Source organism: Ovis aries, chromosome 1 (genome assembly GCF_016772045.2).
Source record: "Ovis aries strain OAR_USU_Benz2616 breed Rambouillet chromosome 1, ARS-UI_Ramb_v3.0, whole genome shotgun sequence".
Classification (NCBI taxonomy): Eukaryota; Metazoa; Chordata; class Mammalia; order Artiodactyla; family Bovidae; genus Ovis; species Ovis aries.
This window is the reverse complement of record NC_056054.1, coordinates 7,501,669-7,527,087: the sequence shown is the minus strand read 5'-3', so window position 1 is coordinate 7,527,087 and position 25,419 is coordinate 7,501,669. Positions and strand designations below refer to the sequence as shown.

The window sequence follows — 25,419 nt, the reverse complement described above, 5'->3', positions numbered from 1 at the left end:
TCGTGGGGGCCAGTCACCATGGGGGCGTGAGTGCTTAGGGCGTCCTGGTTTTCTGCAAGTGCCGCTGGACTGTGGTGCCTGCCCCCTTGGCACACTTGCTCCAGGCCGTTTTGTCTGTCACCTGGCCGCTGACCTCGGAACTGCAAGGTGCCCCCTCCACTGTGTCCACCCCAGCTCGAGGCTGCGGGCAGGAGCCCCTGGGCCTCTGGGTGGAAAGGCTGCTTCCGAGGGTGGGGCCCCTGAGAGCCCCCACGCAGGACTAGAGCTGGTGGCAGGGCAGGCGGGTACCTGCTTTGAGACTGGGCATCGGGCCCAGGGCTTTCATGGGCACCTGAAAGGAGGCCTTGGGCGGATGGTCTAACTCGGCGGGTGCTGGTGGCCCCGCATCCCGGGGGTACGCTGTGGCCGCTCGGGTCCGTGCAAGGCAGCCTGAGCTAGGCTGGGCGCGTCCCTGGGTGTTGCCGTCACCCTCCCCTCCTCTGCAGACAGCACCCCCCACGGGGCCCATTGTGTCTGTTACCGATGGGGCATGACCGAGAATGGGCGCAGCAGCCATCTCCATCCACCCAGGCTGCAAGGCCCCGCCCGTCTTCCTTCACCGCTGTCTGTCGGTGCCTGGGGGACCCGACCTCTCTAAGCCGTGAATCCGGATTGTTCAGGACTTCTGATGCCCTGTCCCTCCTCCTGCTAGGAGAGTGACACAGCTGCATAAACACGTTTTCTCTAACATAACCACCGTGGGCAGCTGCACTTCTCTGGAAGGAAAAAGAGAACCAGACCACTTCTGGTTTCTTCAAGTACGATTATTCCCATGAGGCTGAGTTTATTTAAAACCAAAACAGAGTTCTGTTCTTTTTTTCTGTTATTTATAAAGCAGTACTGAACTGGTCTTTTTTTTAATATAAACCCCAGTGACTTAGCATCTGAAGTTCACTTGGGAAGAAGGCCAGAACATGAAGCAGTCAGCACAGAGACAGGAGGTTACAAATGCAAGTTTATTTTTTTCTTTAACAAAATCTTAGCGCTTTCTCCCTGTAGCTCTGCTCCATGCCCGAACTGCAAGGGCAGAAGGAGGGGAGCAGAGACCAGGCAGACACCTGAGGCAGCTCGACCTTTTCTTGTGGTGAGTGACCTCCCTTGAGGCCTCTGGATTCCCGGCTGTTACGTTACTGTCGGGTTACAGTGGAACGAAGGGGCACAGGGAACCCTGGACGGGGCATGCGGCCAGCCTCGCTCAGTCCCATGCCGACACTGTGGTATCGTCCCTGCCCACCAGGTGCCCTGGAGAGTTGCCTGGGTCTCCTGAGACAGAGTTGGTGCTGGAGAGCCGGAAGCACTCGCCAAAGTCCAACTTCTTAAAACACAGCTGCTTCCATACCGACCAGCATCAGCACGTAATTCATGAGGCACACATGGATGAGAGGAGGGTTTCTGAGGGCAGTGCTGACGCTGTCGGGGCAGGGGGAGGGCAGAGGAAGGAAAGGCGGCCTTTCACTCCTCTGTCCCGTCAGCGTCTGGAAGAGCAGCTGGGGCACAGCGACAGTCCCTTGATTCCTCAGGCCGGGGGCGCAGGCGGGGACCCCAGTCCACGCGTGCCATTTTCTTCTTATAACAGTTCAGAGCTATGTCAGTATCAGCGTTAAGAAGGCTGATGCGTGTGTCAGTCGCTCAGTTGTGTCCGACTCTGTGACCGCATGGACTGTAGCCCACCAGGCTTTGTCCGTGGGATCCTCCAGGCAAGACTACTAGAGTGGGTTGCCATTTCCTTCTCCAAAAAGGCTGATGAAAGTGTGTAAAATCAAGATAACTGTACTTAGCAGCACAGTTGCAATAAAGCATCACTGAGATCTGAGGAAGTATTACCTTCTCAGGAGTTCCTGCTTTGGGCTGAGTTAGCTTGAGACAGTGAATCACCCGTGTCCTAAATCCATCAACAGGAACACAGATGGTCTATTTGTCATAAATATCTATTAAACCTTCTAAACTGACAGCTGAGCCATGCCGAATTAAGAAGAGTCTGGGCCCACATTTTCCTTCTCTCCTGTTTTTAATCACAGCGGCCCAGGGCTGGCCCCCAGCCTGCCAGGCCTGTCTGCCGTGACCCCGCCTCCCGGTCGGGCTCCTGGACGGGGAGACACGCGGCCCCGCAGGCAGCAGGCCCGCAGCCGTGAGGACCCCCGACCTCACACGGCACAGCGGGCGGGGCGGCCAGTGCCCCGGCAGCACATACCTGACTCAGAGGGCGCCCCGCTGGGAAAGAGAGGAAACATTTTAGAATCAGACCTAACAGCCCCGAGGGGAAGGGTGCCGTCTGGGAGCCAGTTTCTGTGACGTGAGCTGTTAAAACCTGGGGGGCTGGGTACAGAGCGTCGCCTCGACAGCGGGAGGAGGAGTGGCGCGAGTGAGCTTGAACATGCCGCCGCATCCTCACCTGCAGTTAGTGCGGAAGAGGCCGCCTTTCACGTAAAGACGTGCGGGGGGTCGAGTGCAGGGTGAGGGGGCTGGCCAGCCTGTGCCGGCCCCCGGGGGCGCTCCACAGAGATGGGAGAAGCGCGGTCACCTGGCCTGAGACGAAAGCCCCCTCTGCTGGTGACAAAGCAGGGCTCTGCAGTCCGTGTCCGCACAGGACAGAGAGCAGCAGGCCTACTCCCAGGGAACCTGGAGTGGGAGCGCCGAGGTCCCATGCCGTCCGGCCCCGCCTGCAGCGCTATCTGAAGCTCCCTACGTGGATGGAGAGAGAAGCTTCTGGTCCACGGGCCCGGGCAGGCGTATCTGCACCAGAGAAGACGTCGCCGCTCTGCGCACGGAGGGCCTCCCGGCTGCGGGGAGAGAGACACCGGCACGGGTTCACATCCCAGACACCGGGGCCCCAGCAGCTCGAGGAGGGGCTCCTGATTTCACCTCCAACGTTCAGAGTCAAGTGAGAACAGGCGACAGATATTCCCACAACGCTCTGCACACCAGGGCTCCACGCTGCAGTCAGGAGTGTGAGCCCGGAGGTCGCAGCCAGAACCTGTCCATGGCCGAGAACCCTCACTCACCTTTTCCTTTTCCCCAGGGCGAGCTCCTTCTGTTTTTCTCTTCCGATGTCATCTTGGACGGTACTGAAATCATCATCGTCTTCAACCAGGAGATTCTGCATGGCACAGTAATTACTGAGCAGTGTTTTCAGACATCTTTCTAGCCTACACTTAAGAGATGTATGTAAAAAATAACCTACGGGATATCCAAACTGACATAAACTAGATTAGTAACGTGAAACAGTCTAGTGCTTGATGAGAACAAACTGAGCTAGGAGCAAGATGAGCTCGAGACAGACATGCGGGAGACCTGTCCGAGCAGCCCAAGGTACAGCAGGCCGCCCAGCCAGTGTGGCCTCGCGCCCGCGTCCTGACACTGGGCCTCCCGGAGTCTCCCTGGAGCCACCCTGGGGCCCCCTCTGCCCTGCTGGGACCCGCAGGCGGTCAGAGACGGGGACTCACCATCAGGGTTGCCGCCCCCACAGGCCACTCTGTCTGGGTCTACTAACCGCCTGGGCACACGTGAGCAGGAGAGCCTGTGTCACTAGGCAATGCTGAGGCCTCCCAGGCCCTGGGTTAGGGACACCAGGATTCCTGGCTACGTGCCCCACGGGGATCTGGGGGGTGAGCGCTGCTTGGGGGCAGTGGCCCTCCCATGCCTGACATGCCAGCTGAGGGGCTGCAGTGGGGCTGGCTCCCTGCTTTTCCACCTCAGGTGGGAAAAGCCTCCCCCACGACAGCCAAGTGCTCCGCTGAGTTCAGTGCGACTGTTTCCATCTTCTTTACAACACAGGAACGTGGCCCCCGCAAGCCCCGGCGTTCTACCTGGCTCTGCTAGTGGCCGTCCTGTGACTTCTCCACTCGCCACTTGCATGTGTGCTCAGCGCCACCTGGGCTCCGCTTTATCTGCTTTAGATGCTGTGTTCTCTGCCGCCACATCAATACTCTTCCCCCATTTCACGTATCCCCTTTCTGAGGGTCATTTAAGTTCTTCCCAGTGTTAGTCTTCAATCCAAATCAAAGAGCCCTTAAATGCTCATTTCTGTACACCTCCCCCAGCACATGGGTGTTTCAGCACCCCACTCCTGTGTTCTTGCCTGGAAAACCCCACGGACAGAGGAGCCTGGTGGGCTACAGTCCACGGGGCTGCAAAGCATTGGCCATGACTGAGCGCGCATGGACGTGCTCGTGCACACACACACACGCACACGGGTGTTTCTGCGTGTTTCTATCTAGAGTGGAAGCACCTGGTTGCATCATGTGGGCACCTTTGCTGACTGCTGCCAACTGCCATTTACTTGGCACTGGTGTTTCCTGGTGCCGCCCAGAGTCCCAAGAGTCTGGCCTGGCAGCTCAGGTTTTATCTCACAGGTCCTTGGTTACTGGGAAGCTATCTTTTCACCTGCTTTCTGAGAACTGCCAGGCATTGCTCACTAGGGGAGAGATGGGCAAAGCTTATTTTTTTGTAACTGATTTGCAGAAGTACTTTACATATTTGGGATACACTAGTCCTTATTGCTTATATCCTGATATATTATCTTTTCCTATTTGTGGCTTGTCTTCTCACTTTGTATCATTTCCTTTGATGAAAAGAAGCTTTTAATTTAAACGTACAGTTGTCCCTCGGAGTTCACAGTGGACTGGTTTCAGGACATGCCACAGACACCAAAATCCTGGGATGCTTGGGACTCAGCTGGCACTCTGTATCCACAGTTCCACACCTGTGGGTTCAACCAACTGCAGTTTGTAGTACTCAATGTATTTATTGGAAAAAGAAATTTGTATATAAGTGGACCCAGGCAGTTCAAACCTATGCTGTTCAAGGGTCAACTGCAGTCAATTTATTGACCCTCTTCTTTATGGATTATGTTTTATATTTCTTACTTTAAGAAATCCTTAACCTAAGTCATAAAAATTTTCTTATCTTCTAAAGGTTGAAATGCTTTTCACATTTAAGTCTTCATGTTGATTGTTGTACAGGTGTGAGCAGAGGTGGACAGAGATTTTATGGGGTCCACAGCTTATACAAATTGGTCCTCTTTATGAAAATGCAATCAAAATTATGACTATAATTACTGAATAATCCATTTTTAATGCTGCCTCAAATACCTGTCAAGTTTCATTATATGAGTGATTCTGTTTCACTGCTCTATTTCAGTCTTGCCCTGCCCCAAAGCTAGTCACCATGGCTCTGTAATCAGTCTTAATTCTGGGTACGGCAACACCCTGATCTTGTTCTTCAAAAGTTTCTTAGCTCTTTAATTTACATGGTTTTTCACTGTGATGATACTGAACTCACAGCTGTGGGACTACTGGTATCTTTACCATTGTGAGGCCTCTGTTCCCACAACATGGTATGTGATATGATTCTGTATCTAACTGAAACTTTAACATCTCTCAGTATTTCTGTAATACTCTCCAGAAAGGTCTTATAAATCTTTTTGTTGGATGCATTCCCAGGTACTTTGTAATTTTAAGTATGTTGATCTTATAACCTTCTGAACTCTCTTAATAGAGCTAATAGCTTATTTGTATAGTCTTTCAAATGTGGAAAAACTGTATTTAAGAACAGTGTTATATATATTTTCCTTTGAGAATTTCTTTTACCTGTCTTTCAATTTCTGTTTATTTGCTTTTCTTTGTCGGGTGGAAGGTCATATTACATTGGTTACATTTTTTAGTATTGTACAATGAAGAACAGAAGTGGTGATTAAGGGAATACTTATTCCTTAATATAAATTTAAGGGAATACTTATTCCCTAACAGAAAAACTTATCTAAGTCAAAAAACAAATTATTAATCAGTTTAATAAATTATTAATTCTTAAATTAAGGATTTAAATAATTAACCCATAATACAAAAAATATAATGACAACAAAGTAGGTCTGTCCAAGGAATGCAAGGAAGGCTCAGTGTTGAGAGTATGTTTATGTAATAATACTCCATTACCAGATTAAAGGAGAAAAACCATATGGCTAATTAAACATGCAGAGAAAGCAGAGAATAAAATATAACATTAAAAATCCAGCGCTCATTCATTATTTTAAAAAAAAGAACTTCAGAGCAAACTAGGAATGAAAGGCGTGCCCTAACCTAAGACGGGCGCCGGCATGAAGCCTAAAGCAGCACACTTAGTGATGAGACTTCAAAAGCATTTTCATTCAAGTCAGACCCGAATTAAGGTTTTGGTATTGTGGTTCCACTGCCTCATCAAACGCGTTGTCTCGTTTTCCCTGCTTCCCCCTCACTTCGTGAAACAATTTATCTAAAATGGGGCTGTCGACGCTTTGAAGACTTGAGTGTGCTTATCTGTGCTCTTCTCCTGCAGAGGTTTCCTCTGCTCTTACAACTACGCCACCTTCTCTCTCTCCCCAGCTCCAGGCCCTCCGTTTCTTCTCCCTGCTTAAGTTCTCTGCCAGCTTCACTGCGGCCTGCTCTGGTATCAGCACTAGGGAGTTCTGCCGTGGCGGAGAGAAGTTAGTAACACTTGTCTATACAATCATTTGATTCTGGTGTTCTCAGACTGGTAAATTTACTGTGAAAATCTTACCTTAACACCAATAGTATCTCCATCTTTCAAGTAATAAGGTGCGCCCTGCAAATTATCTTGCTTTTTCTTCTTTTTCCTTTTAGTAGTTTGCTGGTTCTACAGAAAAATTAAACATCTTGAATTAAAACAAAAACTCAATCTCAAATTCTTAGTAAAAATACCCTATCAGCCTGTGAAAAATGGTAGCTAATCTATTCGCTGTGCCAGGAAGGCCCAATTTTCTTGAGAAAGCCCCACGACTTTACCCAACTAGACACTGGAAGCCATGCAAACTTTTCAGGAAAGTATTTGGCAATTTCAATTTTCTCCACGGGAAGTGAGTAGACGTCGGCCACTCGCTGCCTCAGGGAGCTGGCCGTCCAGCCGCGGGCCGTGTCCCACAGCACGTCCACGGGCGGGCCGTAGGCTCTCTCACCAGGAAGGCGCATCTGTGTCCGCAGCAGCACGTCCCAGGGGCTGTGCCAGAAAACAGTCGAATGTCAGATTTACCACCAGAGGAGAGGGGTGCTGTGAAGGGCAAAGCTACTCCTCTGACTCTGCTGCTTTGCTTAAGGGATTCTCCCTGAACGAACCCTGATCGCTTGTGGGGAACTTTGACTTTGATTTCCTTCACTCCTGACCCAGAATGGAGGTGAGCGCCCATTCTGAGTGCATGGCACAGTTCCAGGGGAGGCAGCAGGCAGGGCTGAAGGCGGAGTTGGAGAAGTTCCTCCAGGGAGCACACAGGAAAGGGGATTGGTGACAATGGGAAGGGCCAGCAGGGTGAGAGGGAAGGGGCTCAACATGACCAGGTTCCCCGCCATGGCAATTCCCTAGGAAGTGCTGATGTCAGAGCAAGCCGTGATGAAGCTGGAGAAGAAACGGAGGGCCTGGAGCCGGGGAGAGAGAGAAGGCGGTGTAGTTGTAAGAGCAGAGGAAACCTCTGCAGGAGAAGAGCACAGATAAGAGGTCCTTAGAGGAAGAGAAAGAAAAGAAACATTCAGACAGGTCAGATGGAAAATCAGATGTGTGGAGTATGTTTAAAAATAGGAGGACGTGAAATAAAAACTACAGATAAGAACTGGAAGATAGAGAGGAGAAATGAAAGCTTTAAGGACGGTGAGACAAGAACAGTTTTAATGCTGTATTTCTATTATATTGGTGTTTTATTGAAAGAAAGGGAAAAGCAGCTGTAGATACGGACAACAGGGAGAGTGGAGGCCTGGAGAAAGGAGACGGGACTGAGCGCGGGGAACTGTGGTCAGGAGGGGGTTTGTCAGAGGGTGTAGGTGTTTCGGGGTCACTGAGCAGAGCCGAGGTCCCAGAGCTTACAGAGGTTGGTCAGTGCAGACGCAGGGGTTGCTAAGGAAGAGACAGGGGCTGCTGAGGACCCCAAGGAGACAGGGTCCCCACGGAGGGAGGGCAAGAGTGCTCTGGAGGTCAGTACAGGACAGAAGTGCCAATGAGGAAGGGGGTCTAAGTAAGTACACAACGTGGTCTTCAAAAAAACACTGCTCACAAAAATAACGACAGGATCAAATTACACAATATTCTGTATTATAGAAAGAGCTCACGCAAATCAGACTTTTTACTAAGACATCATTAAAAACAGGCAATATATATGAAACAATTCACATACAAAATATAAATGGCCTACAAACCTTTGAACAAATGCCCCAATCTTACTAGTGATCAAAGCACTGAGGCAAATGAAACAAAATAACCATTTTTCATTTATCAATTTAGCAAACATTTAAACAATGACAACACTCGATGGCTTGACAGTGAGGTGAAGTAAATCCTTAGAAACCCTACTTGTGGGAACATAAATTGATGTACCTTAATGATTTATTTTAATGGAAATGAATTTAAAGACTTATTTTAAGAGGTTTAAAATGTCCATACTATTTGATCCAGAAATTCCTCTCCAGGGAACTACTAGAGTAATATAATTTGCACTAAGAATGTCTTTTTATAAAACAGTGGCACTAAGTGAAGGCCAGGTATGGTTGAAAGAACACACTTGTTATATAGGCGGGCAATGAGAATCATCATGTCGGGCAGAACTTATATTTGGTGTTACTGACAAAAATGTCTTACACAAGAAAGTCTTATAATAAAAAAAAGAATAGTTATGTTTGCTCACGGACAACCCTGGGGTGCTTCTTTATTCAATACACAAACTGACTGTGACAAAGGCGCTGCCCTAGATAGTGGGGATGCAGCATGACCAGGAAACAGAGCGCTTGCTCTCCCAAAGCGAACGTTCTAGTAGGAAACAGATGACAATGGATGATTCAGCAAGTGTGCATCAGGGGGCATCAGGATGGAAAACTCAGGACGAGGAGCAGCATGTCGGGTGCTCCTATCAGTCTGACCAGACTGTCTTCAGGCACTGATAAGAGCTGAGGGCGAGCGTCTTGCTTACATTTAAGGTCGTTATGCGTTCAATATGCACTGGGACTGACTGAGAAATTAATCTGTTTTTATGGAGAAATGAATTCTAAGATCTAGATACCAGATATACAAACACATTTCTAGAACATAATCTGTTTTAAGTTGCCAGACTCATTAGAAGCAGTGAAAAAAAACGCTTGAAATTTTAACAACTTAATAGTAAAGAAATTATCCATTGGGGTCAATTGTTGTTTAGTTGCTAAGTCATGTCCGGCTCTCTTGGGACCCCGAGGACTGTAGCCCACCAGGCTCCTGTGTCCATGGGATTCTTCAGGCCAGAATACTGGAGTGGGTTGCCATTTCCTTCTCCAGGCGATCTTCCCAACAGAGGGATTGAACCCACGTCTCCTGCATTGGCAGGAGGATTCTTTACCACTGAGCCCCCAGGGAAGCCTTGTTGTGATCAGACATGTATGTAATTTTGTATGTGTAGCAGGATGTCTTACCCCAAGTTTTCTTCTTTCTGAAGGGGCTCTAAGCAGATCTCAGTCCTCTTTCCCAATTTATATTCCCTGATAACAAATGAAACAAAACAATACTGAATGACATATTAATTTTTTAAAGGTTTAAAAAAAAATTCAAGTATTCTTAAGTGAAACAGTATACCATATAAGAACACTGAAAATTTAAGAGACTACCATGAAAAATTATACAGCAACAAATTGTACAACTGAGAAGATATGGTAAATTCCTAGAAATATACAACCTACCAAGACTGAATCACGAAGAAACAGAAAATCTGAACAGACCAATTAGTAATGAGATTGAATCAGCAATTAAAAACCTCCTAACAAAAAAGAGTTGAGGATCAGATGGTTTTACTGATGATAAAAGATTTAATACCAATCCTTCCCAAACTCTTTCAAAAAAAAAAAAACCAGGAGGGAACACTTCCAAACTCATTCTATGAGGCCAGAATTACCTTGATATCAAAATCAGACAATAACATTACAAGAAAAGAATATTAAAGGCCAATGTCCCTGATGAACATAGCTGCAAAAAGCTGCAAAGAAATACTAGCAAAACAAATTCAGCAATACATTAAAAGGATCATACACTATGATCATGTGGGATTTATGCAAGGGATGCAAAGATGGCTCAACATTTGCAAATCAATTGATGTAATAAAACCACATTAACAGAATGAAGGACATGATCATCGCAACAGATGCAGAGAAAGCATTTGACAAAATTCAACCTTCTTTCACATTAAAAATTCACAACAAACGGGGTATTCAACAACATAAAGGTCTTATTTGACAAGCCCTTAGCTAGTATCACACTCAACAGTGAAAAGCTGAAAGCTCTTCCTCTAAGATCAGGAATAGCACAAGGATGCGCTCATACCACTCATATCCAACACAGTAGCAAAAGTGCTAGTCAGAGCAATTAGCAAAGAAAAGGAATCCAGGTTGGAAAAAAAGTAAAATTGTCTCCGTTTGTGGATGACATGATGATATTTACAGAAACCTCTAAAGACTCCACAAAAAAAAAACAAAACAAAACTTCTTAAATAAATGGGGACTTCCCTGGTGGCCTAGTGGATAAGAATCTGCCTGCCAATGCAGGGGACACAGGTTTGATCCCTGGCCCGGGAAGATTCTACATACCTCGGAGCAACTAAGTGAGGGCCACAACTACTGAGTCCATGCTCCAGAACCTGTAGTCCATAGGAGACGTGACCCCACGGAGGAGCCCTCCCAGCGCAAGGAAGAGGAGGAGCACCACTAGCCACAGGGACAGAAAGCCTGCGCAAAAAGCAATGAGGACCCAGCACAGCCAAAAAGAAATAAATAACTAAACAGATTAAAAAACACTAATTAATGAATTCAGCAAGGTTGCAGGACACAAAATCAATGTATAAAAATCAGCTGCATTTTATATAATGACAATAAATTATCAGAAAGAGAAGTTAAGAAAACAATCCCAACAGCATCAAAAAAAATAAAATACTTAGGAATAAATTTAACCAAGGAGGTGAAAGACCTGTATACTGAAAACTACCAAGACGCTGATGTAACAAACTGAAGACACAAATAAACGGAGCGATTCCATGGTCATGGACTGGCAGAATATTGTTCAAACGTCCACACTACCCGCCACCCCCCTCCCACCAAATCTATAAGTTCAATGTAATCCCTGTCAGAATTTCAATAGCATTTTGCAATTAAAAATAGGAACAGTTCTAAAATTTTTATAAACCCACAAAGGACCTCAAATAGCCAAAGCAATCTTTTCCTAAGAAAGAAGAACAAAGCTGAAGGCATCATGCCCTCTGCTTTCAAACTATACTGTAAACCTATAGTTATCAAAACAGTGTAGTACGGGCATGAACAACACACACGTATCAGTGGAGCACAAAAGAGAGCCCAGAAATGGACACTTGCATATCAGGCCAATGAGTTTATAACATGGAAGCTAAGAACCCACAGTAGGGAAGAGTCTCTTCAATAAATGGTGCTGGCGGGGCGGAACTGGACAGTCTCATGCAAAAGAATGAAAGATCCTTATCTTACACCACGTGCAAAAATCAACTTAAAACTAATTAAACGATTTGAACATAAGACCTGAAATTGTAAAATTCCCAAAAGAAAACCGTGGGGTAAAGCTGTGGCGTGATTTCTTTTTGGATTTGACACTAAAAGCAAAGGCAAAAAAAGCAAAAATGAACAAGTGGGACTACATCAAACTAGAAAGCTTTGCATAGCAAAGGAAGCCATCAGCAAAATTAAAGAGCAGTCTATGAAGCAGGAGAAAGTATTTGCAAAGCTAAGGGGTTAGTGTTAAAATTATATTGAGAACTCATACAACTCAACAGCAAAAAGCAAACAATCTGACTAAAAAATGGCAGAGGATGTGAACAGAAATTTTTTAAAGAAGACATACTAATAGCCAACAGGTACATAAAAAGGTAACATGACTAATCATCAGGGAAATGCAAACCAAATCCACAATGAGATACCATCTCACACCTGTCAGAACACTTAACATTGAAAAGACAAGAGAGAACAAGTATCAGTGAGGGTGTGGAGGAAAGGGAACCCTTGTTCAAGGGCGGTGGGAATGTAAATTGGTTCAGCCACTATGGAAAAACAGTATGGAGGTGCCTCAAAAAATTAAAAAAAGAACTATCACATGATCCAGCAATTCCATTGCTGGGCACCTCCCCAAAGGAAACGGAAACAGGGTTTTGAAGAGATGATCCGCACTCCCAGGCTCATTGCAGCACTATGCGCAGTAGGCTAGAGATGGAAAAACCTAGTGTCTTTACTGAAAGAATGGATCAAGGTGTGGTTTACGGGTATGTGTGCGTGCGCACACACACAGACACACACACACAGACACACACAGACACACAGACACACACACACAGAGGAATATCATGCAGCCCTAAGAAAGGACATCTGGTGGCTTGAGATAACACAGACAGACACTGAGGGCATTATGCTAAGGGAGATAGGGCCACTGCTGCATGACATCACTTACATGTGGACTCCAAAAAGCTGAACTAATAGAAACAGGGACTCGAATAGTGGTTTCTAGGGGCTGGGAAGGGAAAAGGGAAGATGCTTGTCAAAGGGTACAGACTTACAGCCATAAACTATAATCAGCATGCTGTACCTGACATCCCCAGGACGTACTTGTAACACTGTATTACATACGTACTTATAATACTATATTATATACTTGAAAGTTGCTGATAAGAGAGTAGATCTTAAATGTTCTCACAAAAAAACCCCAGCAATTCTATGATGTGATGGAGGTGTGAGCTAACACTATGGTGGTAAAATCATTCTGCAATATATGTCTGTCAAATCAATACACTCATATAGTGTTAGTGAGTTAAAATTGCTCAGTCATGTTCAACTCTTTGCAACTCCATAGACTGTTGCCCGCCGGGTTCCTCTGCCCATGGAATTCTTCAGGCAAGAATACTGGAGTGGGTTGCCATTCCCTTCTCCAGGGGATGTTCCTAACCCAGGTCTCCTGCATTTTAGGCAGATTCTTATATATCAATTATATCTCAATAAAGCTGGGGGAAAAAACACTCAATATTTTGCTCACAGTCTCTGGACCAAAGTAAAAACAGGCAAAACTACATTTTTACTTAATATGAAAAACTGAAGTTGTCTCAGAGTTTGTGATAACAAGGGTTGTCCACTTGACAATGTGAATGACCTGGAATGGGCTGTTAGGGAGTGCTCACCAAGAAACCTACTTGAGCTGCTGCTGGTGGACTCGTAAAAGCCGGCCTGGGCGCTTACTTTCCACTGTCCAGGCTCTGAGGAAGGCTGGGGATGGGATGGAAAACTCCAAGGAGGGCAAGGTCATGGCCTAGAAAAGACACACACAACTGAAAACGCATTCTTAAAAACAGACTGCTTTAGGGAAAAAATGAAGCACTACACAATGACATCTGAGGGAGACAGCTTCTCAAGTGATGACAGTATCTACCAGAAACCCACAGGAATCTCTCTTACATGAAATTAATCCTGAGTCACTTTTGTATTCCTCTATGCTGAAATCACCTTGAGAGCTAAGTGACTTTTCTATTTCTGAGCCAAAACCTCCTTTTTAATGATTATCTTTTAGAAAATGAAACTTTAATTTCTATATGACTGTAACTCAAAAGCAGAGGCCACTCTAATAAAAGCAAGGACTTGTCTTCAGTTTCCATCTGTGCTACTATCATTCAACAGTGTTTCCTCTGCCAAGGAAATGACTTTCTATTTTGAAATACTGCAGAATCTCTGGATCCAACTGCTAGGCCCAAACCACTGTACTAATTCTGTAGGGTGGATATCTATTCATATACTTAGGTTGTATTATATGACATGGTCAATATTCATCCATTTTTTAATCTAGAAACAGTAATTTTATATCTTTTAATCCAATATAAGAAAAAAAAGTTGCTTCCTTCTTGTTCTTAAGAGAATAAGATCATTTGCTTTTTTTGAGAAAGGTATTTCAGACAGTGAGGATACACAGGATAAGTCAATCAGTGACTGATATTTAACTTACATGCCCCTACACTTTTTCCTTTATGAGGAAGAAGGATGTTCATTTTAGTCCACTGAGAGTTAAGATGCTTCTTAAGCATTTTGTGTTGTATTCAACCGAGCCTTTCCATTTGGACAGAGCACTCTGTCTGTGAATATTAATGTCCAAGAAAACAATGCAATATCTAGTTTAACATTCTAACATAAAGCTGAGATTCTGACCTCCTGGGCAACTGACAACACAGCTTTTGCTGACCACATTTAACACATGAATCACAATGGTGCAAAAACAATGTAAATAAAGTGAATGCTTTACAAATGTTCCAACAAATGTTTCCCTAAAAAAATCAAAATGAACATAAGCTGCAAGTCACTGAGAAGACAGTCAAATGGAAGCACAGCATGCCTGTCGGAGTGGGAAGAGAGGGAGCCACAGGGTGACTGAGCGAGCCCGGGAGCCCCCGAGCAGCGTGCGTGTGTGGCCTGTGCGGTACTCACCACTGAACATGGCATAGAACACATGCCATATCAGAACAGACTGTAATTGAGGGGAAAGGAAATAGAAGAATATATTAATATCTCACTGGAAGCAGCCAGATCACCACTAGGGTTCGCTGTAGGAGGAAGGCTGACCTGAGACTTCAGCTCCCCTAAGGTGGCATCTTCTGAGATTTCAAGGTCTCCCAAGTACCAGAGGGAAACTTCTTCGTGTGCGTCACTGGGAGCACCTGCAAAGGACAGAGTGAGACTTCTGACAGGAGCTTTAGATGAACTTAGCTCATATTTCTGAAATACAGGCTGTGCTGGGATACCGCACACAGGCTTAGTACAATTCTATCCAAGCAACTTGGTATCTGCAGGCTTCGAGTCAGCTTCTCAGGACTTCATGGGGAGGAAGCGGGGTCTGGCAGATGGGCCGCCAGGGGGCGCGATGTGGGCATAAGCCCGCGTCTTCTGCCAGGATGAGTCTGAGGCATTTCATTCACACTGTGCTGTCACTGAAAGCAACGGAAGCTTCAATGTCCCGTCTGTTACAGTGAAGGGGCTGCTATTCCTACTGCCATGGGGAGCTTGAGAGATAATATATAAAAATTCCTTGAAAAAACTGGATACATTGCCATAATAATAAAGATAATAAAAATAACAGATGGCAAATGAAAGGTAAAGCCAAAAAAAAAAAAAAGAAACACCCCAAAAATAAAAAAGCAAAACAGGATGGTATTTTATAGAGGTTACATACAAATCACTGTATAAAAATAGGATGGTATTATTATTATGCTATGCATCACAGAACTCATAGATTTTGTTGTAATTTAAGTCTATTTTAAAAACAGACATTTCTGTTGCTTCTCAGCAGAAGCAGTCATTCTACTTTTCTTTATGACACACTGGCTGATGTAATTCTGTTGTGTTCTCACCTGGAGTGGAACTGGCTTTCCAGACGCTGCCTTGAGAAAGGGTACAATTCGTCTGGTCCTGGTGATCCTTCCAGTGATGCAGCGGCCCCCGAGGCTGGTACCACCAGATGGGCACTGTCAGGAAACCCTGAGGAATGGAGATTTCGAACTGCTGATGCACACAGATTAAGTCAACTTCCACTTCCACAGAGAAACATCTTGATATAGAAAGTGTTCCTGAATTTAGTATTTTTCCGTAAGATGTATGTATTAACCATCATACATTATCATTTACCACTTTTACATTCAAAAGTTTAAAATCATAAAAATCAGTATCTAGGATGAATGGGACTAATGTTCTATAAATTAGGAACTACAGTAAGTGAAAAGTATAAACAAACTAACAAAATATTAGACAGAACAAACTACATTGGAAGAGCACCATAGCACAATACACCAGTTACATGCGGTTTTTAATGTATAAAATTTTCTAAAGGAACTTTCTACAGAGAAGCAACAATCTATTGATCGAAGGTGCATTCCTATATAACAACTACATGAAATTAACCCATCTCCTAAAACACACTCTGTAATTTCAGTTTTACTAACTTAACTGGTTCTTTCCCTCCCCTTTTTTGAGTTAGTAAAGAACCTGAATAGATTAACTATGCTACAGTGGTCAATTTCCAACAATAGAAGATGAGAATGTGGGGGAAAAAACATATTTTTAAATACATATTTTTCAGGAAATGCATGCTAAAATTGAATATTTTTCTGTTTATCAAATTGGTGACAATTAATAAACACTCAACTTCCACGCAATAAATAAATAATGTAAATCAGAGCAAAAACCTCTATTTTTTTTCATTCAGTTCAAACCTAAACTCTTGTAAATTGGTGCCACGAGCATAAACTGCTGCCAAGTTTCTGGAAAGTAATTTGGGGCTGTCAAAATTTAAAATGCCCAAACCCTCTGACCCAGCCATTCTATGGCTGGGATTTTATCTTCTGATATACTGGCCCATGCATACTGAGATATTCACTGCAAATTGTTTATGGCAGCAAAAACCATGAACCAACCTCAAGGTCCCTTTTTAGAAGACTGGTACATTACAGCAGGCCATAATTTCTGACAAAGAAATTTCAGTTCCAGGAATTTATCCTATGGATACATATGTGCAAAATGGCAAACAGACAGTATTTTTGGCAGTGTTATTTGCATCAACACAAGACTGGGAACAACCTAACTGTACTGGTTAAATAACTCATGGGAGCCTCCATACACATCAAACAGAATGAGACAACTTTTTGTGTATGGATGCAGCATATATATGGGGATAAACCATTAACAAAGAAAGCTAGGTGCAGAATACAGTGCCAAGCTTATAATCTTTGCTGTAAATAGAAATATGTATATATACATGAATGTGCGCACGCATGCTCCATATATACACGTGTGTATCGATTCCATATATACACGTGTGTATCGAAGCACGTGCTTCTGGAAGGATACAGGGGAAGCTGGCTGCCGGTGGAGGGAGGACAGACACCACAGGGATGGGACCTCCTCTTCCTGGCCCAGCTTTTTATATCCTTTATATTCAAAAATTAAAGAGCACGGTATAAAATACGACAATTCTTTGAAGTCATGGAAAAGAAAAACGTAGGTCTGTATGTGCTGATGTGGAGAGATCCTCAAGACATACTAAATGCAAACAAAAAACACAAGGAATAAAACAGTGCATAGAGTATGGTCCCCTTCATGTAAACTTTGAAAGGCTATGCACATATTCACACTCAACATACAAACAGGTGCAATGTTTTTCTTGGAAGTACAAGAAAGGAAAAATAACTGGGCTCTTTCTGGAGAGAAAGATGTAAGAGAAACTTCTGTTAATCATTCTATAGCCTTCTACATTGTCTGAATTTTCTAATCACAAGCAAATGATTGTCTGAGTGCTAGAATTTGGGGTAATTTTATTTTCCTCTTTATATGTGTCCACATTAATAAAAACACCTACTACTAAATATTGGCTTTTCTGAGTGGTCATACGCAGGGTCTATGCAGAGGAGTGGCACGAGCCCCCGCAAGACCCACACTAGGACTGCAAACTTGGTTCAACTCTTTGGAAAAACGATTTGGCTTATTAATTCCATCTTTAGAATTGTCTTAAGAAGGATTTATATTTATTCTATTGATAAGAACAAAAAGTTTAAAACAAACTGAACTCCAAACAACAGGGATATAGATGAATTAAACTGTGCTATGTCATACACTGCATATACTGACAGTTTTCAGATTTTATGGTCCAGTTAAAAAATTAAATATAAAAAATAGGAAATAAAACTACATACAGTTGATGGAAGAAAATATATAAAGATGTAAAGTATGGTAGCTATCTGACTGGTAGAATTTGGGGTAAGTACTCTATATTCATTATGATTGTATTTCCCCATTTTCACACGATGAGAACATAACATCTTTGCAATCACAACACAGAAACTGTTATTTACAAAATGTCTACTTGGGAGCGAAGTCTTACCAGAGGAGGAAGTTTTCCTTCAATTAAAAGCAAAGTATCTCCAGAACAGATCATAAGCTCTTTCAGCTTTGCATCCTAGAAACACAGAAAGTCTTTTTTGTCATTTATGACTTCTGGAAGGAATAAAGAGACCATTCAATCTTTTTTAAAAAAACACACTGATGCCCCTATTATCGTTTCAAGAAATAAGTAGATGAATAATGAAGCAGATATTGAAGAGATGGAAATAAGCTAAGACTATAAAACAGTACATCATTATAAATTAAAACTGTATAATTAAGAACTTTAAAAGATTAAAGGAAGGAAGATGGATGAGATGAAAAATGGCAGACTAATTTACAGAAGATAAAATTTTAGTTCAGCTTAAAAGATGGGCTGGATTTGGAAAAGTCAGAGGAAACAAGGAATTTCTCAAGGAAAGAAGAACACGGCAGGACTTCCCTGGCGGTTCAGTGGTAAAGAATCCACTTGCTAATGCAGGAGACACAGGTTTGATCCCTGATCCAGGAAGATCCCACATGCCACCCGTGAGCCACAGCTATTGAGCCCGTCAATAGTATGTAGTTTTATTTCCATCAACTGTATGTAGTTTTATTTCCTATTTTTTATATTTAATTTTTTAACTGCACCATAAAATCTGAAAACAGCTCAGAGCCCAGGGGCCGCAACTACTGAGTCCGTACACCCTAGAGTCTGCGCTCCAACGAAATAGGCCACTGCAAAGAGAAGCCGGGCACCGGAACCAAGAACAGCCTCCTCTCAGTGCAATGAGCGAAAGCCTGCGCAGCAACGAAGACCCAGTACAGCCAAAAAGTAAACAAACAAAATTATCACAAAAAAAGAAGAACAAGGCAAAGTCAAGATTAAGTCAAGGGTCAGTATGATTTGCATACATGATTTACATAAAGGGGAAGAGCTAAGAGACTAGATTAATCAGAGTGGGAGGTATCTGCTGGAGAGTAACAGGACAGAAAACTGGGTGGGAAATGGGTCACAGGTCAAAGAGGTGTGGAACAGAAAAAAGGGAGTTTTCAGTTGCTTTTAAAAAGCCACTCAAGATTTCTGTGAAGAGGATTTTTAAAGATCACCCTAAGTTGTCAGACCTGTGACATACTGATATGAAGTGGGGAATGAATACCTGGGCTTAGGGACGCCAGCTGTAGTAACTCAGGCAAGAGGCAAAAAACACCAAAATGAAACAAAAGACCAAAAATCAGGGTTTGAACCAGGAGGCCAGCAATGGAATTGGTTGAGAAAGACTGGAAAGACTGACAGGTCTCTGAAGGCCAGGACCAAACATGACCCATGTCAGGTAAGGAGGGTAAGCCGCATGTGGGGCTGGAAAAGGCTAGGGTGAGAAAGACTAACAGCAAATCTGTGAAGTGGAGCCAGTTCTGAAGGTAATGAGTTTGCTTTTAGACGAACTGTTTGATACTGGTTTGAGAATTAGCAAGAGAAGAAAATGAGGCAAATATTTGACTAAATAAATTGTTCTGACATCCAAACTTCATGTCCTGACAATTCTTTGAGGTCCACTTCTTACTCTAGGCTGTCAAATTCCTGGCCAGGACTCACAGGGGCCTCTCTATTGGCTGTTACACAGCAAAGATCTTTCCCTGGAAGGCCCTGCTTTAAATCAGCCTCTGCTGATGTCTAATGCCAGACTCTCATTGAACAGAAAGCAGGCATATAAAGCCTGGGGGAAAGGGTTGTACTGAGCACAACCATCTAAAGCCACAGATCTGGACTGTGAGGCCTGATGCTACTTGGAACGGCAATAAGATTAACCAGCATGGAAAAACATTCAACATCACTGATTACTAGAGAAATGCAAAGCAAAACTACAATGGGGAATCCCCTCACACCAGTCAGAGGGGCCATCAAAAAAGTCTACAAATAATAAATGCTAGAGAGGATGTGGAGAAAAGGGAACCCTCCTAAACTGTTGGGGGGACTGTAGATTGGTACAGTCACTATGGAGAACAGTAGGGAGGGTCCTTAAAATACTAAAAATAAGAGTTACCATATAATCCAGCAATTCTACTCCTGGGTATATATCCAGAGAAAACTCTAATCTGCAAAGATCCATGCAACCCGACGTTCACAGTGGCACTATTTACAAAAGCCAAGACATGGAAGCCACCTGAGTGTCCATCGACAGATGAACAGATAAGGAAGATGTGGCGTGCACACACACACACACACACACACACACAGGAATATTACTCAGTCCGAAAAATAAGAATGAAATAATGCTATCTGGAGCAACATGGATGGACTTAAGAGATTATCATACTAAGTTAAGTAAGATAAAAAGACAAATATACATTGCTTATATGTAGAACCTAAAAATTGGTACAAATAAACTTATTTACAAAACAGAACAGACTCACATACAAAGAAAGCAAATTTATGTTTACCAAAGGGGAAAGTAGAGGAGGGATAAATTAGGAGGTTGGGATTAACATATATACATTACTATGTAAAAAATATATAACCAACAAGGACCTACTGTATAGCCAAGGGAATTATACTCAGTATCTTATAATAACCCATCACAGCAAGAGGGCTTCCCAGGTGGTGCTAGTGGTAAAGAACCTGTCTGCCAATGCAGGAGACATAGGAGACACGGGTTCAATCTCTAGGTCAGGAAGATCCCCTGGAGGAGAGCGTGGCAACCCGCTCCAGCAAATGAAAAAGAATCTGAAATAGACTATATATATATATTTTTTTTTAACTGAATCGCTGTGTTGTACACCTAAAACTAATACTCTAAATCAACTATACTTCTATAAAAATCAAAAACAAGAGGAAGAAGAGTAACCAGACTCCAACCATCCTATAATAACTTTGCTCCTACGTCTTATCCTAAGTGTCTGGTGGGATTTAGAGATGCAGCTTGAAGCAGAGCCTAAGTGATTGGCTGCCAAGATGGATTCTGCCATCATCAACTTACAAAGAAACTCTTGAGATTAAAACATTCAGGTTTCAAAATTGAGAGCTTATTTTCAAATTCTTCACTGGTCCTTTGTTCTCCGTAGCTCTCTGCCTCTTAATGAAGAACTACCACTAGAGACATATTCTCTTATCAAAAGAGGACTCAATATATACGTTAGATATGTTCCCACTTAGCTGAAACTTTCCCTCTGACTCTGAAAAAACTACAGTGAGAAGAAAGGAAAGTAGATCCACATATGGATTCTTGTATCCGAAAAAAGGAAGCTTTCTCCAGAATTCATTCACATGAGTAGGGGGGTATCCTTAGGAAAACACAAAACAATCACTTTGCAAATGAAATGTTTAGAAATAATCTTACTTCTTCACATAAAGGCTCCCCAGCTTCAAAGCACCAATCCATTTTTCGTAAATGCCATGTGTCTCCTAGGAAGGAATAAAAATCAGGATGGAAAAAAAGTCAGAATAATACGGTTTATGAGTTTTCCAGGAATGACTCGTCTGGATAAATGAATGTCAAATGGGATATAATCTAATAATTATTGACTAATTTTAAAAGTAAATCATCTCTTCAGAGCATAAAAAAATTAACTTGCTCCCCAACTTGGTGAATCTTCTGTCTATTCCACCAAGTACTATATGCCTGCAAATAAAAATACTTGGTACTAGTATGCAGCATCTATTTATACCTTTATTATTTACATGTACATATGCATGTCTACATCACACGTTAAGTGTAAACAGATGTACATACAAGCACAGAATCCCTTCTGAAATCACATAGTTGTCTTGGACGTAAGTACACGCTAATGTTACTCAGCAACTGGTAACATGTACAACAAAACTGTTCCTGTCAATCAGCAGTTACCCTAACAAAACACTGCATTCAGTACAGCAGTTTAATGAATTGGGTATAAAAGAACATTTACAAATGTTAATTAGATTTCTGATTTTCAGCATGTTTATTACACTGACAAAATGGGAAGAGAATATTTTTTTTTGAGGAGAGGGAGCTGAGTAAAAGTTGAAAATCTTGGTTACTAAAAAATTAGTGATGTTTTATAACAATCAACTCCCCCACTCACCAAAAGAAGATCCAAATCCAGGAAATAAACACAGATCTCATATTTATTCTGCACAGGCCACAGGTTTTGAATCCCCCTCTCATGGCTCAGACAGTAAAGAATCTGCCTGCAATGTGGGAGACCCGGGTTCCATCCCTGGGTTGGGAAGGTCTCCTAGTGAAGGGGATGGCAACCCACTCCAGTATTCTTGCCTGGAAAATTCCATGAACAGGGGAGCCTGGTGGGTTACAGTCCATAGGGTCACAAAGAGTTGGACACAACTGAGCAACTAACACTTTCACTGTAGACCCTCTTTTGTCATTATTTCTAGTTTAAAACGCAGCACAGGTATGTCGCTTCATTGGTGTCTGACTCGTGCGATCCTATGAACTGCAGCCGGCCAGGCTCCTTTGCCCGTGGGATTCTTCAGGCAAAAATACTGGAGTGGGTTTCCATGCTCTCCTCCAGGGGATCTTCCCGACCCAGGGATTGAACCTGTGTCTCTTAGTCTGCCTGCATTAGCAGGCGGATTCTTTACCACTAGCACCAACTGGGAAGTCTCTTTAAATGCAATAAATTGTATTGATATTTAACTTAATATAAGTATGTTTAAAAAAAACAATACCAGTAAATTAAAAGTGAACACCATTACGTCACAGCACAGCATGGCAGAAAGAAATCAAGAGTTGTGAAATCAGAGCCACCTAGCTACTTGTGGTATACCTCTGGGTGAGCTGTTTAGCCATTCTTTGCATCTAAGAAATGGGAACAAGCGAGGATCCCTGCTGGGAGGACTAGTGTGGAGATGAAACAAGGTACCGCAGTAAGTTCCTAGAAGAGGGCCCTGAGCCTGAGCAAGCAAACCTCGCTGCCGGGTGATGGAGCCCCAGGCTTCTACTCCGGTGCAGAGAACGGCAAGCTCTCAGTCTACTGAAACCAGCTTGATGCCTCCTCAAGCTCGCTCACATGGCTCCACCTGGGTAGCCACTTCAAAATATCCTGGGTTTATTTTTTTCATTCATATTACATTCCTTCTTTACATAGAAATACTGGGATCAAACACAACATACTGAAATGCTGAATTAATGAGGTTAAAAAAAACTGGTAAACGATCTAGGAAATTCTAGCGGGTCTAAATCTTAACCTTATCTCTTCTGTATCTCTGCTGGAGCCTATCTAGGCTTTCCTTCCTTAGACGGAGGCTAACCTACGCCTAGTTTTCTTTTAGCCTTCAAAGAAGAATCAGGAGAATTATGTGCATAGCTGACAACCCTGGGGAAAAATAAGTTTGAAAAGTTTTCATTAGGCTTATAGAAAATGCATTAAAAGTAAAGGACGGGGACAAGCTTAGGCATCATCACAGTCTGTAACCCACCTGTGAGGCCACATTTGTCCAGCATTATCTTCAGACACTGTTAAGAAAAAAAATTATGTTCATTTGTAGTTCTGTTTCTGAGTTACAGTACGAGAAACACCTTTCTTTTGACCCTGGGACTATCTGAGTCTGATTATATTTAACAACTCTCAAATAGATAAAGACATACATGGTTAACTGGTTAGGTAGGCACTCCTTAAGGGCTAATGAGGTGCCAAATCAGCCGGAAAAAAAAGCTTCCAGTGTTCACAACCAGAACCTATACGTTCATCCACTTTCAGGTCTGCAGTATGATTTTCTTATGAGGACTAACAGTGTATTTCTGACTGGATATGATTAATTAGGTTGCTTTCACCATGACTTCCCAGGTAAAGAACCCGCCTGCCAATGCAGGAGACCTACGAGACATGGGTTCCATCTCTGGGCCAGGAAGATCCCCTCAAGGAGGAAGTGGCAACCCACTCCAGTATCTTGCCTGGAAAATTCCATGAGCAGAGAAGCCTGGCGTGCCACAGTTCACAGGATTGCAAAGAGGCAGACATGACTAACGTGACAGAATGATCTCTGTTCGTCTCCAAGGCAAACCATTCAGTATCACAGTAATCCAAGTCTATGCCCCAACCAGTAATGCTGAAGAAGCTGAAGTTGAACGGGTCTATGAAGACCTACAAGACCTTTTAGAACTAACACCCAAAAAAGATGTCCTTTTCGTTAGAGGGGACTGGAATGCAAAAGTAGGAAGTCAAGAAACAGCTGGAGTAACAGGCAAATTTGGCCTTGGAATGCGGAATGAAGCAGGGCAAAGACTAATAGAGTTTTGCCAAGAAAATGCACTGGTCATAGCAAATACCCTCTTTCAACAACACAAGAGAAGACTCTACACATGGACATCACCAGATGGTCAACACCGAAATCAGATTGATTATAGTCTTTGCAGCCAAAGATGGAGAAGCTCTATACAGTCAACAAAAACAAGACTGGGAGCTGACTGTGGCTCAGATCATGAACTCCTTATTACCAAATTCAGACTGAAATTGAAGAAAGTAGGGAAAACCGCTAGACCATTCAGGTATGACCTAAATCAAATCCCTGATGATTATACAGTGGAAGTGAGAAATAGATTTAAGGGCCTAGATCTGATGGATAGAGTGCCTGATGAACTATGGAATGAGGTTCGTGACATTGTACAGGAGACAGGGTTCAAGACCATCCCCATGGAAAAGAAATGCAAAAAAGCAAAATGGCTGTCTGGGGAGGCCTTACAAATAGCTGTGAAAAGAAGAGAGGCGAAAAGCAAAGGAGAAAAGGAAAGATATACGCATCTGAATGCAGAGTTCCAAAGAATAGCAAGAAGAGATAAGAAAGCCTTCTTCAGCGATCAATGCAAAGAAATAGAGGAAAACAACAGAATGGGAAAGACTAGAGATCTCTTCAAGAAAATTAGAGATACCAAGGGAACATTTCATGCAAAGATGGGCTTGATAAAGGACAGAAATGGTCTGGACCTAACAGAAGCAGAAGATATTAAGAAGAGGTGGCAAGAATACATGGAAGAACTGTACAAAAAAGATCTTCAGGACCCAGATAATCATGATGATGTGATCACTAATCTAGAGCCAGACATCTTGGAATGTGAAGTCAAGTGCTCCTTAAAAGCATCACTACGAACAAAGCTAGTGGAGGTGATGGAATTCCAGTTGAGCTGTTTCAAATCCTGAAAGATGATGCTGTGAAAGTGCTGCACTCAATATGCCAGCAAATTTGGAAAACTCAGCCATGGCCATAGGACTGGAAAAGGTCAGTTTTCATTCCAATTCCAAGGAAAAGCAATGCCAAAGAATGCTCAAACTACCGCACAATTGCACTCATTTCACATGCTAGTAAAGTAATGCTCAAAATTCTCCAAGCCAGGCTTCAGCAATACGTGAACCGTGAACTCCCTGATGTTCAAGCTGGTTTTAGAAAAGGCAGCGGAACCAGAGATCAAATTGCCAACATCTGCTGGATCATGGAAAAAGCAAGAGAGTTCCAGAAAAACATCTATTTCTGCTTTATTGACTATGCCAAAGCCTTTGACTG

The 25,419-nt window shown here is 43.3% G+C and overlaps 1 protein-coding gene across 26 annotated transcripts in view; it reads right to left on the bottom strand.

Annotated features, from left to right (window-relative positions):
* Positions 1-976: 976 nt before the first annotated feature.
* The window catches only part of USP40 (ubiquitin specific peptidase 40), an 83,305-nt gene continuing 58,862 nt past the window's right edge, over positions 977-25,419 (bottom strand). For 11 of the 26 annotated variants that reach the window (XM_042244964.1, XM_015091839.3, XM_060415495.1 and 8 more), the window contains 11 exons: positions 23,341-23,377; positions 21,263-21,327; positions 17,947-18,021; positions 15,425-15,551; positions 14,640-14,734; positions 13,226-13,341; positions 9,453-9,518; positions 6,816-7,026; positions 6,571-6,666; positions 3,042-3,136; positions 977-2,819 (listed from right to left, as the gene is read on the bottom strand). In XM_042244964.1, coding sequence (XP_042100898.1) covers positions 2,708-2,819; positions 3,042-3,136; positions 6,571-6,666; positions 6,816-7,026; positions 9,453-9,518; positions 13,226-13,341; positions 14,640-14,734; positions 15,425-15,551; positions 17,947-18,021; positions 21,263-21,327; positions 23,341-23,377 — 1,095 coding nt within the window. In that variant the 3' untranslated portion in view covers positions 977-2,707. The other 15 variants (XM_060415373.1, XM_012185864.5, XM_060415357.1 and 12 more) reach the window with 12 other exon arrangements.